Here is a 16392-nt window from a genome sequence, read left to right on the forward strand (position 1 = left end):
TACAAAAATCTCCCAAAAAAATATTTTTAAATTTTTTTTTGTTTTACTTGCCATTTAATCAAATATTAACTTAGGACATAATGTAATAACATTTTAGAAAGGTTGTGCAATTATCTAATGCTGGATAACAAGAAACTAAATAGTTTTGTATAAAAAAAACCTCTTGAATCCATATCAAAGAAAGTTGGTGAAAATGCAAAAAAAAACACGTTGAATATTTTTTTAAGCTCTAATTCAAATACCTTGATCTTTTTAGCAACGAGGTGAAAATTTTTAGGATGAAGTTCTAGCATTAATTAGGCATTATATAAGAGGATCCCAATGGTCTTATCAACTTTCACTTAGTTGCTTAACCTCTATAGATATTTTTGTAAAGGTCGTTTTAAGCTATTTTTAGTGTATAATCCTTATATAATTTGTTGCCGGATTTCATTATAGAGAAAAATCCTTTTACAGGGTAAAAATCTGGCAAAATGCCTTTCCGAAAAATCATGGCATAAAATTTTCCCACCAGTGGTGGAAAAGTTAGAGCACCTCAAAAAAAAATTTTACTATGCCCTTGTGTATTGGACCCTGAGGGCCTCCTGGAGGGGCTACTAGAAATCTAAAGGTATCTTTAGAACCACAATGGCCGGCTCTAACTGCACTCAAGAAGTCAGAGATAATTGCCAGCCGCCTTCCGTCCTTTAATTGGCGGCAAAGTTAGCACACCCAAAAAAAGACAATTTTTTGTTGTGTTTTTTGCACACAGGGCGGCGTGTGTTTGTGGCGCAGCCACGTGTATTACCACTTTTTTGTAGGTCATTCCAAGCCGGATTGGAGGGTGTGCGGCCAGAGGTGGTCTGACCGGCCGTTTGGCCGACAGCCGCAGTTAAAGGTCGCAAAAATTGTCAAAAATTGAAGTTTTTGAGGATTTTTGGCATGCCAGTGCAGCCAGACTGCTTGGCTGACAGGCCTGGGACACATGTCACCTGACACACTGGGCCATTGCCCATCTTTGCTATTTTGCACAATTTTTTTCCCATCACTTCCCTGGCCGTGATGGCCATTCAAAGAGGCCTGGGTCAAAATCGACCAAAAACCAATTTTTGGGGGTGATATTTTGACCCCCCAATCACCTAGAGAGGGAGGAAGGGATAATCTTGTTAATTCTGTAAAAGGTACTATAAAAACCTTTTGATTAAAAAAAAAATTTTTTGATTTGGTTGAAAAATAAGGAAGTTATTAATTTTTTCCACAAAATTGGATTCCTGGGCTCACTGTGCATCTATTTTTCTTAATGAAATTTCATTTTTTAAAAGGAGTCTCTATTTAAAAGTATAGATTGACATATCTTAATCGATTCAAATGATCTTTTGCCACAATGATTCTATAGATGCAGAAAGAATAGAAATTGTTTTTTTTTTCTGATGATGGTGAAATGTGACAGCACCGTTTAAGTAAAATGACACCGGGGGTATAATGGAAGCGAACCGGACACAAACTATCTAACTTGAGGCCCTTTAATTTCAAATAAGATGGGAACAAAACAAGGACGTCAAAGCATTTTTATTTGGGGGGATACAAAATTTAAAAATATATTTTTTTTAGGGGGGGGAGGAGGGGGCGGGTAATCATTATATCACAGAAACAAGGACGTCCATGTATTTTTTATTTGGAGGGGGGGGGTAATCAACCCTTTACACCTTCCCCTTGAACATCCCTGGAACAAAAATAAAACAAAATATTTCCTCAAATACTCTTCAGTGAGGGTTAACTTAACAGGACAGGTTTTAGGCTATATTAGAGGTCCGTGGGAAATATTATACCTTACTTATACAGGAATCTTCAAGTAATGCTACTAGGTTTTAAGATTAAAGGACGATTTTACTATGTCTAACATTTCATTATAAATATGCTGTCAAAAAGAAGGTGAAGGGCTAGAGAGATGGAGTTTTGCTTACTTTCGGAAATAGCCTAAAACCTTTCCAATATATCCCTGTGTCTGTCTGTCTGTACCAAAAAATGCCACCCTCCCTCCTCCCAATTATTTTTCTAAAACTAAAATAAAAATGGGGGTCGAATTTGACATCTTCCCCCTACCTCAAGTTTCCTTAGAAGCCTCTAGGGGCGTAGACGCTTGTATTAAGATAAACAGCTGAGAAAATTCGTTATTAAGCTTAAATATTTTATAGCAGAGCAGCTTTTTAGCTTATTATCATTCTAAATATAATTCTGGTAAATCTATATGTCTATATACATATCTGTGTTTATGTGGAACAAGATCCCTGAAACAACTTTGTTTGGAAATTTTTTTTCCTAAAATATCTTTAAATATATTCACTATCTATCTATATACATATATATCAATCAAGCATTCTATCTATCTAACTAACTATTAATCTTATAGCACTTGCTACTCTGTAATTTCTAGTCCTTGTTATGCCTGTTGACTGTTGAAAGTAATATTTATGGCCCATATCCTATTATGTCTCAGCTATAAACTCTCTTCATTGTGCAATTTGTGTTCTATAGATAATTGCTTTTAGTATAATATTGCTTTCACACAAAGTATCCTGTTGAGCACTGGTACATCCCCAAACCCAACAAGTTTTTGAACTAATTTGAAAGTAAAGATTATATGGTGTGGGGAAGTTTTTTGTTTATTGATTCAGGTTAGGTTATACTGGGTAGACCCGCAGGGTTATGGCACTTATATCGCGGGGGTGGGGGGTATTATAGTTCTAAAATGACACTTTGTGTGAAACCTTGAATAAGCTATGTGCATCAATCTAATTTTATTTTCTTTAGTTATGCTATAAATATGTGTTTCCTTGTAAAAATCAAAGTTTACACATCAGAGGGGGTATTTTTGTTTAACGGACATTTTTTAAATTCCGAAATTTGTAGATATTAGTATTACACAATTTCTATTTTTTGTTTTTTTCTCTTTCCAATAGCTAAAATATGAGAAGGATAAACAAACAGCTTGATAGATATTTAGATGATATGATTAAAAGGTAGATAATACATTTTAAAATGCTTAGATTAACAATTAAACAGAAAAAAACTCCCCCCCCCCCCCCTACAAAAAAAAATGTTTTTTTACCTTTGAGACTGGGAGGTCGACTTACCCTCACCTTAAGTGCCTCTAGAGCCCTCTAAGGGCGAAGCCGCTATTATTACAAATGTTTTTTTTTCAAATTAGATATTTAATTGTGCTGGTCTATGGGTTGTACTTTCCAGGTAAGTTAGATAGATAGATAGTAAGTTAGATAGATAGATAGATAGTAAGTTAGTTACATAGATCGATAGATATGTATATAAATAGATAGTTAAATAGGTAGATAGATCATAGATGTCTATTATTAAAATACTTTAGGACCAGCAATTTTTAATAAAAAGATGTTTCAGGGATCTTGTATTACTATAAATTGATAAGTATACTGGCTTCTTAAATTTTAAAATGATCTAACTTTTTAACCAATAATTTTAATCTAAAGAATGAATAAATTTGATAATCATCATTGAAGACGCATAATGACAAAGAAAAACATATACAAAAACGCATACCCTTGATTTATTATATACTAGCGGCTACGACCCTAGAAGCCTCTAGGGGCATTTAATTTAGGAGGATGTAAAGTCGACCTAATCCTATTTTAAATTTGAGTAAAAAAAATATTTTTTTGGGGGGAGGGGGGTGAATACAACCTCCCCAAAGATAGTTTAAAACCTTCCCAGGACCTATAAGAAGCTTCATTGTAAAGGAGAACAATATCGGTTCAGCGGTTAGCGAGATCCTTCGGGACAGACAAAAAACGCTTACTACTTTATATAATAGGATATAATTGATTAAATATAAATGAGAGGCACAATTCAGAAAGCGTAGCAACTCTATAACCCTTACCAGAAAGTCCGTATATATTGTTGAAATATGCAAATTTTTCACAAATTTTTTATGTATGACATGATTATTATAATAGACATGTTACAATTATCCTATCTATTTTATGCTTCGCATGATCTCTCTCTCTCTCTCAATCCCTGTCTCATTCTCATATTTTTTCATTTTTACGCTTAGCTCTTTTCGTTAATTTAGGCATGTTATAATTGTAGTAGCGATTTCAAACTGTGCATGACAATTTAGAAAGCGTAGCAACTCTATAATCATTACCAGAAAGTCAATATATACGTTTAAGACATGCTGATTTTTTTTTTACTTTTTAATTAAACAACATTTATTTGTGATAAAATTATAAAAAAGATATGTTACACTTATTTCATCGATTTAAAACTTTACATGAGGATTCCTATGACAGTTAGGTACAATTCAGAAAGCGTAGCAACTCTATAATCGCTACCAGAAAGTCAATACATACGTTTAAGACATGCTGATTTTTTTTACTTTTTAAACAACATTTTATTCGTGATAAAATTACAAAAAAAGACATGTTACACTTATTCCATCGATTTAAAACTTTATATGATGATTCCTATGACAGTTAGGTACAATTTAGAAAGCGTAGCAACACTATAATCGTTACCAGAAATTCCGTATATCCATTTAAAACTTGCTGATTTTCTTGACACTTTGACAAAACAATTTTTATATGACATAATTATCTTATTCATCTGATTTTTTAAATAATGATTCTTAGGACAACAAGGTAAAGTATTATAAGCAAGGCAACTCTATAATCAAATCCTAAAATTGAAAGTATATATTAGAGAGAGGGAAGAATGGGCTATTTATATCATATGTCCCCAAAGTTTTATAAAAAGCATTTTCTTATTTGTTGGCTTAACAACTTTGAGGACTTTTCCTGAATTTTAATTGGTTGGTTTAGTAAGTTGAGTGTTCAAACGTTTCAACCACTAATATTAATCTAGAGAATGGATAATTTTGTGTGTCATCATTTGGGATGTACATGAATTTAACAGCCATTGTCTTATCCCTTTAGATCCCTGCCTAACCTAAAAGTATAAAAGTCTGGGGCTATGAATTAATAACTGAAATTTCTTTAAAAGGATGTTTCTAATTTCATACCTATGGATGGGATACAATTTAGCACGGATCAAGTGATCGCCTAAATTACGTGCTCTTTTGTACCCAACCGTAGGCATTTTCGGAAAAGATGTTTTAAAACTGGGATCCTTATTTGCAAATTTTTATGTGATGTAATCATCCGATTGATCTGATTTTTGGAATACTGATTCCTAGGACATCAAAACTACATTGTTATAAGCGAATCATCTCTATAATCAAGACCTAAAAATGTAAGTATGCCCTTAAACATTATCCTGTATGTTAGCAGTTTTTCAACAAATTTACGTATTTTATTTCGACTTTTATACACATATGTTCTGATTATTCAGTTCTGACACTCTACAAGTGTTATTGTTCGTTTGTCCATCCATTTCAGGGCTTTGCTTTTATGGATGTTGTCATCCTTATTGAATTTAATATCCATGAAAAACTGTTTATACTACTATACGATAAATACCTGCTTTCCCAAATTACCTTAATTTATTAACTGTATAAGGAATTACAGAGAAATTTCGTGATTTTTTAAGCACATAAATATTCAGAACAAAATTTTGAATTCGTAATGTAAATCTGCAGCCACTTGTGCAGCCATTACTTTATGAATCCTGCAGCCATTACTTTATGAATCCAAGATTCTTATCATTCCATCTTTACATTCCAGGTGTCATATTTCATTTACTTTAAGAATTCAATCATTTACTTTAAGAATTCGAAAAAATCGGCTGCAAAATTGCATTTAGAAGCCGGCTGCGGAATTCTTAAAATATACATTCTTAGGTTATCCTAGGAGTTAGGATGTCTTAAAAGTTAAAAAATTCAAGGATACCCTATAACTTCTAGGCTAGCCTTAAGGATTTTTACTATTACTTTAAAAATGTATATTTTTTTCCTGAAACGTCTGAAAGAAATCAAGTATAATCCGCCCATACATTCAGTCTATACGTTGTTTTGTCAGTCAGTCTGTCTAAAATTCTTTGAGAGTCATTTAATTTTTTTAAAGAGGAGATATGATTTTCTTGAGCATTTACTTTATACCTTTCTTAGCATTGACAGGCCGTTTTGTTTGTTTTTTGCTTGATATTTGCACAAAATAAATGCAGTTTGATACATACGGATGTTGTCATCCTTATTTTATTTCATGTATTTAATTAAAAATTCAATCTTTAAACGATTTTTTTTCTTTTCAGGTCAAGCATCGGGTTCTGTAGGCTCCATAGCACCAATTCTGTCAGATTATGATGGTAGCCAAAATCATTTGGGAAGGTAATAAATTTATTTGTACTTAGGGATCTAAAAGGATAAGACAATGGACGATAATTTGATGCCCATCCCAAATGATAAAAAAAAATAACCGCTTGTGTATAAACGTTATTAAAACGTTTGGACAGTTAACTTAATGAACCAGAATTCAAAATTCAAGTCCCCAAAGTTGTCAAGCCAAAGAAAAAGAAAACATTATCATAAAACTTTGGGGACTGAGTAATAACAGCCCAATGTCCCCTCCTTTTCTGATATATCCTCTGTTTTATGTCGGTTTTACTATAGTTGTCTAGTTGTTGTCAAGATACATTTTAAATATCTAAATATCTATATATATATTGAGCATATCAATTTGTCCGCCCGTCAGTACATGTTTTATTTTTCCTCAAAAACCGTTCCAATCGTGAGAGAAGAAGGGCGTAAATTGTAATACTGACTGAAAGACATTCGGAATTATAGAAAATCTTTGCTACTAAATAAAATAGATATGTCAAGATTATTCTTTTTAAAAAATTAAAATGATTCACAAATAAAATCATTTAGGTTTCTAGAAAATTCTAGATTAAGTATGCCCATATAAATGTCGTCTTAGTTGTCTAAAATGTGAATAAAATTTTATCTATCATCAATAATGTATGTTTTTAGTGGTCCAGCTTAGAAATCTAAACGGATAAGCAATATTCGATAAACTGATGTGCAACTCTAATGATTGTGCACAAAATTACCCCTTCCGTAGGTTGCAATTAATAGTTGAAATGTTTGAACACCCAAATATATTAACCAACCAATCAAAATTGAATAGAAGTACCCAAAGTCAAAGAATAAGAAAACTTTATTATAAGACTTTGGGGACTAGTGTAATAAACAATAGACAGCCCAATGTCCACTATCTTCCTGGATCCAGCTTCTTCACAATGAGGGAAAAGCAGCTTACAGACATTAATTAACAAACAAAAATTTCTCGATAATTTGTTTTTTTGCATTTCATATGAACGCGAAATTGTTCTTGTTATATTTAACTTTAACATTAGCACTAGTCCCTAAAGTCTTATAACAACGTTTCCTTATTTGTTGGCTTAACAAACTTGGGGACTTTTATTGAATTTTGATTTGTTGGTTCATTAAGTTCAGTGTCCAAATCACTAATTGTAATCTACAGAAGGGGTAATTTTGTGTATCATCATTGGGGATGTACATAAATTTTTTGGTAAATGTCTTATCCCTTTAGTTCCATGAATATTTTAACATTTTTAGTAGGGTTGGGCCGGATATCCGGTGTGGCTGGATATCCGGCAATATAATCTTTTATATTTTAAAACAAAAATCTCTGCTATTTAAGATTTTAAATGGCTGTAATTTTCTTATTATTAAAGCTAGAAGAACAATTTTTTCGGCAATGAATTTTATGAAATTGTAATATGTTTAAAATTTGAAGCCTCTAAGTCAAAAATTGCGGTCACAGGAACCGTTTAAAAACTTCTGGAGGCCTGGAGGTTCAGGACTTTTTCATATGAGGATGTACGACTACAGGATATTTTAGTATTTGATAACATGAAATGCTTTGTTTAAGAAAGTATTTTTACTATTTACCTGAATGACCTTGCCAGGTTTGCTGGCATCCTGTGCCCGCCAGGAAGGAGGTATTCAAAAAATTCCAACTCTCAGTTATGTGTGATACCCTATTTCGAAAGTCACTCAGTTATAGCCCCCTACCTTTCATACACAGAAAATGAGATAGAAAAAAACAGAGGGGGGGGGGGGGCGTTCAACGCCACCTCCCCGCCCATCCTCCAAGCGGTAGGGGTTAATATTACAGATTAAGAGTAGTAATAGTTCAGTAGATTAATTGCTTAGAAGAAAGATCATTTAATAGTTACTTAATTTTTAAGTTTTAACCTTCATCTTATATAATAAAACAACAGTCTATGAAGATTTTTTTTGCTACTTCAATCTCCGGTTTTTTGGCCGGTTATCCGGCCGGATATCCGGTAATTTAGCCGAATATCCGGCATTTTTAATCAGCCGGATATCCGGTATCCGGCCCAATCTTAATTTTTAGGTCAGGAGGGGAGCATGTTGCGTGGAAAAAGAAACTGCTCATGTTAAGAATTAAGAAAAATAGGTATCATACAAAATTCAATCAGCATTGGACATTATTCCCACGTAAAAATCAGTTAACAAAAGGACGATAATTAGTAGGCTTTGTAACTTAGACGTCCAAGTGTGATGGTACAGGGGTGGTGTTGTTTATACCCCCCCCCCTCAAACGTTAAAACCACTAATTTTACCCTATGAAATACTTCATTTGACCTCCTTCAAAATAAAATGCTTTGATATTATTGTTTGGAATGAAATGACGACATAATGACTACAAGTTCAACACGTCAATATATAAATTTATGACAATTTTGATGAAAAATTACACACAGTCGATTTATAATAAACCAAAGCTTTATCTAGAGATCTATTTTAAAATTAGACATTTAATGATATGTTAGTATTCAAATCTTAGCTTAAATGCCAAAATTATTATTTCCCTTTCTGAAAACTTTTTTTATTTTTTATTTTTGAATACTCTAAAAGTAACAGGATATGTGTCTGTCTGTCTGCACCGCAGGATATCCCCAACCGCTGAACTGATATGGTTTTCATTTACAATTTAGCTTCTCACAGTTCCTGGGAAGTTTGATAGCTATTTTCGTGGAGGTTACCACCACCCTACCAATATAAGAAATCACACCTAGAAAAGAAATACCAAAAGATGTTTTAACGTGTCGCTAGTGACCGCCACTTGAGTAGAAAAATTTTTAAACCAAAAAATATTATATAAAATGCCGCTTGAGGCCTCTAGGGGAGTAGCCTTTAGTAATTACATCAATAAAATAATTTCTGTTTTGTATGAATCTAATACAACTAGGTTAATGTTGAGACTGAAAAAGGATAATATTCTTTCCTCCAACAACAATCAGTGGAATATAGATCCTCTACATCACAGGCAAAGCTAAATAAATATAACTAGAACGTAGTGGGACAAAGTGACTCAAAAATCAGCTATGTGACGTCATGAAAATGTGGTATACTGGTATTATCCATCTTTTTATCACGGGTTTTCTTTCTTACTTCTCCTCTCATCTACCTCATTTTTATGACGTCACGTGGCTGATTTTTGAGTCACTTTGTCGATCCCACTAGAACATTTTTATATAAAATTTGGAAGATTTTTTTTTTAGGTTATTCATTGGTAGGTTAATTAATTTAAAAAAAAATAATACTTTAGCCTTTTAGGGCAAGAAATGTCAATAAATTGCTGAATATTACATTTTCAATAGATACCTAAAAATTTGTCAGGGAAGTTCTGGGGGTTGCTGGTTTTGGGATGTTCTTTTGGACATGTCTTAATTATATATAAGTTTTGCTTTACAAATGAATAAAGTTTGGACAAAATTATAATTTCGTTCGTTATAAGCATAGACGTCCAAGGGGGGGGGGGGGGGTAAAGGGGTAATTACCCCCCCCCCCCCCAAATAAAAAAGCTTCCCTCTATGATATAAAGATTACCCCCCCCCCCCAAATAAAAAGCTTGGACGCCCCTGGTTATAAGGTGCATGTTTTTAGACAATACAAACTTAAACAATAATCATTTATTTAAGTAATACAAAAAATATCTAATTATTCTTTCGCTAACAGATTTATCCGAAGCCATCCAAGATCATTGATGTTAAGATTGAAGAAAAGCTACCCAGATTTTTTCCAGGTAAATCAAGAAAAACTCACGAAACCTCTGTAAATTCATGGTTGGAGAAAGACTAAACTACATAACTTTTGTGTCACTTTTGACGAAGACGATTCCATATGACGTCATATGACGGAAAAGAAAAAGGGAAGGGGGAGGGGAAGAAAATCTCTTCAAAAGAGATGGGAGAAAAGGGAATCGTCTTCCTCAAAAGTGACACAAAAGTTATGTAGTTTAGTCTTTTTCCATGGTTGATTTTAATTCCCTAATTTATTGAAGTGTACAAAAGGCTACTTCTCTAGAAGCCAATAGAAACCTAGAAGGATGTGGAAAGAAAAGTCAAATTTCCACTTTAAGCAATCAAAGAAAAAGTATAAACATTAACATATAATGTAGGTCATTTTCTTGAGAGGGTGGATTGTTGTAAATATCACCCTCTTAATCTTTCCTGGACCTATAAAAAGATTCACTGTAAATGAGAACCATATCGGTTTATAAGTTAGCGATATCCTTCCCATACACACACACACATAGACAGTTAAACATCTTATTACTTTTATATAAGGATGAACAAAATGATTTTGTCTTCTCATGTAAACTGATAAAAAAAATATAAAAGATAAATATAAGCCAACGACATGCTCGCAAGAAAGAAGCGAAGCCTCCTCAAAAAAAAGAAAATTGTATATTGATAACTCGTGTCTTATAAATTATCATTCCTTTGGTTATAATTGAATTATTACATATGTATTTAGAATCAGTATGATACAAAAATACCCAGGAGCCAACAAATATCAACAACCTACAACAATCCTATACAAATGACTCAAGATAGTATAAAACCTGCAGCTACACCTACCCAATACAAAGCAAACGCTGAGAGTAACTTCAAGTACAATCTACCCTATCCTACAGCTGACTTTGGTAAAGATTTACAGAGGATAATTACATCTTTAGAACAAAGCTCAAATCTAAAGACAGGTAATGTCTAAAGCATAATTCGAATAATACAGGGAGGTATCATTAGACAATGGACGATAAATTGATATATATACTCAATGGGGATTAATTAGATTAACCCTTCTGTAGATTAAATTAAATGGTGAAAAGTTTGAACACTACTAGATTTGGAACCAAGCAATCAAGATTCAGAAAAACTACTAAAAATTTTTGACACCATGCAAACTGTCCCAATTTTGTATAACTTTTGCGGAACAAGTTCCAGTTACGTCATACTTTCCTTTCCCGAAAAAGAGTAGGGGGAAAGAAAAAAAAGGGAAGGGGGGAAGAAAAAAGAGATGGGAGAAAAGGGGGTTTTCCCCATCTCTTTTGAAGAGATTTTCTTCCCCACTTCCCTTTTTCGGGAAAGGAAAGTATGACGTAACTGGAACTTGTTCCGCAAAAGTTATACAAAATTGGGACAGTTTGCATGGTGTCAAAATTTTTAAGCCCACGAATAATACTTTGTCTGTCCGTCCGTCAGTCAGTCCGTAACGCCATGGGAGAAATGTGATTTTCTCGTCTACCAGTGAAGATAGACACCTGAAATTTCCAGAGAAGATTTCTTTAACAAATGTACACCTAGTAAATAATGCACGGTATTGTCCGTCTGCCTGTCGGTTATTCTTTAAACAATATAAACCTATTTAAAAAAAACTTTCGTGATTTTTTTCACCTTTTGTAATATTTATAATAGGAACTGATCAAACTTTTAAAGACAACTCACAATTGGACAATTCTTTCACAAGAAACACTCGACCGGTAAGGATTTAGTTGCATTGGATATCATATAATCTATGTGTTATAAAAGAATTTTATCCAAGTTATTATTGCCAATGTTATCAAAATCGACGTTTTACAACTCGTCATCTCATTTGATATGAAATTTAAAATTGGTGTCTATTGCCTGACTCATTTTAGATAAACACTCTAAAGCATGAAAATGGCAGGTGTCTCACCAATGACATCAATACTTTTTACGGGGAGAGGAGGCCGGGGGGGGGGGGGGAGTTGCTAAAAAACTAAATTTTTTATGTGCATTGAGGCTTGAAACACTGGTTTGGTTCGCAAACTACTGTTTACTCTTTTTTGTGCTTTGCAGGGAAGTTTTTCATATTCATTTAGGAAGTTGGTGGGGGGGTTGGGGGGTTAGATAATTCTTAGTCATGTTAAAAGTCACAATTTTTTCTTTGTTTAGTATAATGTTGGAAGATTTACACTGCAAAGGTATTTGCCGCCATATAATCCGGCATTCTTGCCAAAGAAAATGTGTGTCCTTCTCAAGGTATTTATCTAGTTTTCAGAGCTGGATCTTTAAATCATTTTAGTGGTGAGCCAGATCGGGGTGAGCCGAATTTCAGCCAATCACAGCGCGGCATTTCATAAAATGCTGTGCTCTCATTGGTGGAAAGTTTGCCCACCCCGATCTGGCTCACCACTAAAATGATTTAAAGAATCAGCTCAGCATCCTTAACATTTAAAATATCAAGTATATTCATATTACATTTTAAAGTCTATTTTACTATATAATCTATCTGACATATTTATCAACATCAACCTTCATGCCTTTATATATGCCGGTTTTATGCTTATAAATCAATAGCCTTAATAGTCTATATAAAATTATTAGCTATAAAACTGGTCCACATTTTTAAAAACTGTAATTTTTCCAATTAACAAAAAGTCACGAAACCTCTCAATTAAATGATAAATATTTATTTATTTAGAGAGATTGGTGGCCAGCTAATTTAGACAAAGTTAAAAGTACAATGTGGAGGTATGAATTATTTCTAATCTACTATATAAATTTGGTATGTCCCAACTCTTGAAAACTTTAAACTCAAAACCCAAGGATCTAATGGTATAAGAAATTGGCTGATAAATTGGTGTGCATCACCAATGATGATACATAAAAATCACCCCTTCTCTAGGGGTTGAATCGTTTAGACACTCAACTAAATGAAACAAACCAATCAGAATTCAATAAAGACCCCTAAGATGTTGAGTCAACGAATAAGAAAACAATTGAAAACTTTGGGGACTAGTGTAATAAACAACCGGACCCATTGTCCCCTTCCTCATTACTCAAAACCTCATACAGCATTTTAAGCATAAATAAACTTTGAGAGAAAAAATGTTATGAGGGACGCGCTCAGATAGTGCCCGGGATAGTTTTATACTATTTAAGTATTAAATCTTAGTTCAAATATAGTTTCTTTGAAGACGGAGAAAGTCCTTCAAAAAATCAGCATGTTACGTCATGAAAACGAGAGATTATCCATCTCTTTTTAGGGGTTTTCTTTGCCACTCATCCTCTCCTCATTACTTATTTTTATGACGTCATTGAGGGACTTTCTTCGTCTTCAGTTTCTCTAGATGCTTGTGTCCCAGCTGCCAGTATATTAAATTATATTAAATCATAAAAGCTCTTTTTTTTAGGCAAGCGTTTCAAGGCAATACAAATGCTTTTCCTCAGCAGCAGTAAGTAATAATTTAAATATTTTTTTTTTACTAATACATTTTTAAAAGCGAAGCTTTTCTATGATTAGAGTCGGTCCGTCCGTCCGTCCGTCCGTCCGTAACGTATAGCTTTTCTCGTTAATTTAGGTATGTTAGAATTGTTCTATCGATTTCAAACTTTGCATGGTGATTTCTTTAGTAGTTAGGTACGATTTAGGAAGCGTAGCAACTCTATTATCATTACCAGAATGTCCGTATGTCCATTTTAAACATGTCGATTTTTTTACTTTTTTAACAACAATCCGAATGATCTGATTTTTGGTATATTAATTCTTGGACAACAAAGTATAAAGTTATAAGCAAAGCAACTCTATTATCAAGTTCTATATTGAAGTGTGTCCATAAACATTATTCTGCATCCAGCAGTTTTTCAACAAATTTACTTACAATTTTGGTTCGACTCTTATACAATTATATTCTGATTTTTCAGTTCTGACAATATACAAATGTTAATGTCCGTTTGTCCTAGCATTTCAGTGCTTCGCTTTTATGGATGTTGTCATCCTTGTTAATTTAAATTTTCCCTATAATGTGAAACTCCCTTAATCATTGTAAAATAAAGATTAGTGGTTCTTCGCGATCTAAGAGGGCACATAATAATATTATAGTAAAGTTACAGTATCAAGAATTTTGATTTTTTCCCTTTAAGTGCCCAGTTAAGTAAAGAATCCCCTCCTATATTTATATAATAAGGAAGGGGTACCTTTTGTTTGTTTATTAATTTAGGATAGGTTATGGTGGGTACTGGTTAGCCCCGCAGAGTTAGGGCACCGCAGGGTTAGAGCCAAAATAAATGTGGCTGCCAAAGTTTATTATTTTTAAATAAAATTATATTATGTTTACAGGTCAAATACGAGATTTCGGCAAGCCTGACATTAAGTAAAAAAATTATGATTATGCAAACTTAATTATTTGAAGAGAGAGTATTTTTGCCCTATAGATTGTATTAACATGTTTAAATATTGTATTATATTTATTTTTGCTTGAAACTTTTTAACTGATTTGATAGTGGCATTTATTAATTAACATGTATTAAATTAAAGCTATAAATAACTTAACATTGAAGTCCTTTTTAGTAATATATAAATGGAAAAATATGGAACATTAAATTTCTTGTAAATAAGTTTTTATAAATTTTGATAAAGTTTTGTAAAGTTCTTTTTGAAAATTGTCAAAATAATGAAATATATGTAGCAAGTAAAATTTTTTTAATTAAGTTTAGAAGCAAAGCTATTTCATAATTCAAAAAGTCTGTCTGTCCATAAATGAGTCCATGAGTAACACATAGAAAACTATTAAAAACTAAATTAACCAAAATAAAATGGCACTGAATTAAAATACTCATGCGGCTTACGAACCCTTATTGTTTTTTAGATACAAGGTCATTTTAAAAATTCCTTTTTACCAGCCTACATACTTGATGACAAAAACTAGGCATATCACCAAACATAAATTGTAACTAATTGCTTAATTGCCAATCAATTTATCCGCAAATGACAGTGATTAAATGTGCAGAGATACTAATTAGGTTTCACCACCAACCCATGGACGTCATATGGTGGAAGTAAAGGGGTAGTTACCCCCCTCAAACTTTGAAACCCTTATTTTACCCTCCTCAAATAAAAAAAAACCATTAAATTACCCCCATCAAACCTTAGAAACCCGTCATTTTACCCCCTCAAACCGTTGAAACCTGTCATTTTACCCCCCTAAAATAAAAGCTTTGACGTCCCTGAAAACCACCATATTAAGATTGGGCCAGATACAGACAGGTTCCAGTATTATCAAACATTTTGCAATTGGTATAGGATATTTTATCAGGGGGAACATTTGTCATCAATTTAGGTTGTTAATATGGACCTCTTTTATTGGGTAGTCCTTGAAAATCTGATGCAACATCGAAGCCATGTGTGACGTACGGATCCTAATCTTAGAAAAAATTCACTTTTGAAACTTAACGAATTTACTTCACAAAACAAAACAAAAAGTTGCATTTTTTATTTTACAGAGTTTAAATTTAAAAGTATAACAAGGTTGACAACATTCATAACTAGCTAAGGGTATTTGTTAAAATGAAGAATATTGGAGAAAAAATCACTAAACCTTTCTCACATAATTTTATGTTTTTAATATTTTTAATTGACTGAAAGACTGAATGCTCAATATTAAAGGGAATCAGAAGAAATCAGCCGTCTATTCTCTGAGAAAAACACATTTCATACCTTAGGACTACGACACTGACGGACAGACAAAGTGAATGACAGAGTAGCTTCGCTACAAAAAAAGCACATGACAAGTACATTTATAAGTTTAACTTATCATTTAAACAAAGACAAATGTTGAGGGGTTTAAATAATTAAAGTTTTTGCCATAATTATACAATAATTGCAAGGAATATGATTTGTTGGTTGGCTACAATAGACATAATATATCTAGATGATCAATCTAACATACAATTCGTCAAACACAAAAAGAAAATTATAGCAGACAAACACCTTTATTTATGTTTTACTTATTCTATCTAATAATACTGCCGACGACATTTTTCGAGGATATAATTTCCCGAATACTAACTTAAAAAATTGAACTATTCATAGCTGACCTAAAATAAATTTCTTACATTAAACGAGCAGAGAAATTTTTACACGATATATTTTAACCTAATAATGTCTTTTACTAAGTAATGCGACTATAGCTAACTTATTATGCGAATGAAATTAAAAGATAACCGTCCTTTCTCACTAAAATCTATACACTTTATAACCAACAGTAGGACCGGATTGTACCTCCACTGACTGATTTAGAGAAAGGCTCTAGATTATTTCTATTGTTGGCCACAATTTAACATATT

General features: G+C 32.8%; 1 protein-coding gene across 1 annotated transcript in view; it reads left to right on the plus strand.

The window, feature by feature from the left end:
• The window catches only part of LOC145313844 (uncharacterized), a 34793-nt gene extending 20049 nt beyond the window's left edge, over positions 1 to 14744 (plus strand). The window contains exons 3-12 of the mRNA XM_080153489.1: positions 6217 to 6292; positions 8349 to 8411; positions 9207 to 9284; positions 9977 to 10043; positions 10778 to 11003; positions 11719 to 11783; positions 12220 to 12306; positions 12749 to 12798; positions 13461 to 13502; positions 14387 to 14744. Of these exons, the coding sequence (XP_080009615.1) occupies positions 6217 to 6292; positions 8349 to 8411; positions 9207 to 9284; positions 9977 to 10043; positions 10778 to 11003; positions 11719 to 11783; positions 12220 to 12306; positions 12749 to 12798; positions 13461 to 13502; positions 14387 to 14414 (782 nt within the window). The 3' untranslated portion in view covers positions 14415 to 14744. The remainder of the gene's footprint in view (positions 1 to 6216; positions 6293 to 8348; positions 8412 to 9206; positions 9285 to 9976; positions 10044 to 10777; positions 11004 to 11718; positions 11784 to 12219; positions 12307 to 12748; positions 12799 to 13460; positions 13503 to 14386) is intronic.
• The last annotated feature ends 1648 nt before the right edge of the window (positions 14745 to 16392 follow it).

This window comes from Acartia tonsa, chromosome 3 (assembly GCF_053477335.1).
Source record: "Acartia tonsa isolate MP-2025a chromosome 3, ASM5347733v1, whole genome shotgun sequence".
Classification (NCBI taxonomy): domain Eukaryota; kingdom Metazoa; phylum Arthropoda; class Copepoda; order Calanoida; family Acartiidae; genus Acartia; species Acartia tonsa.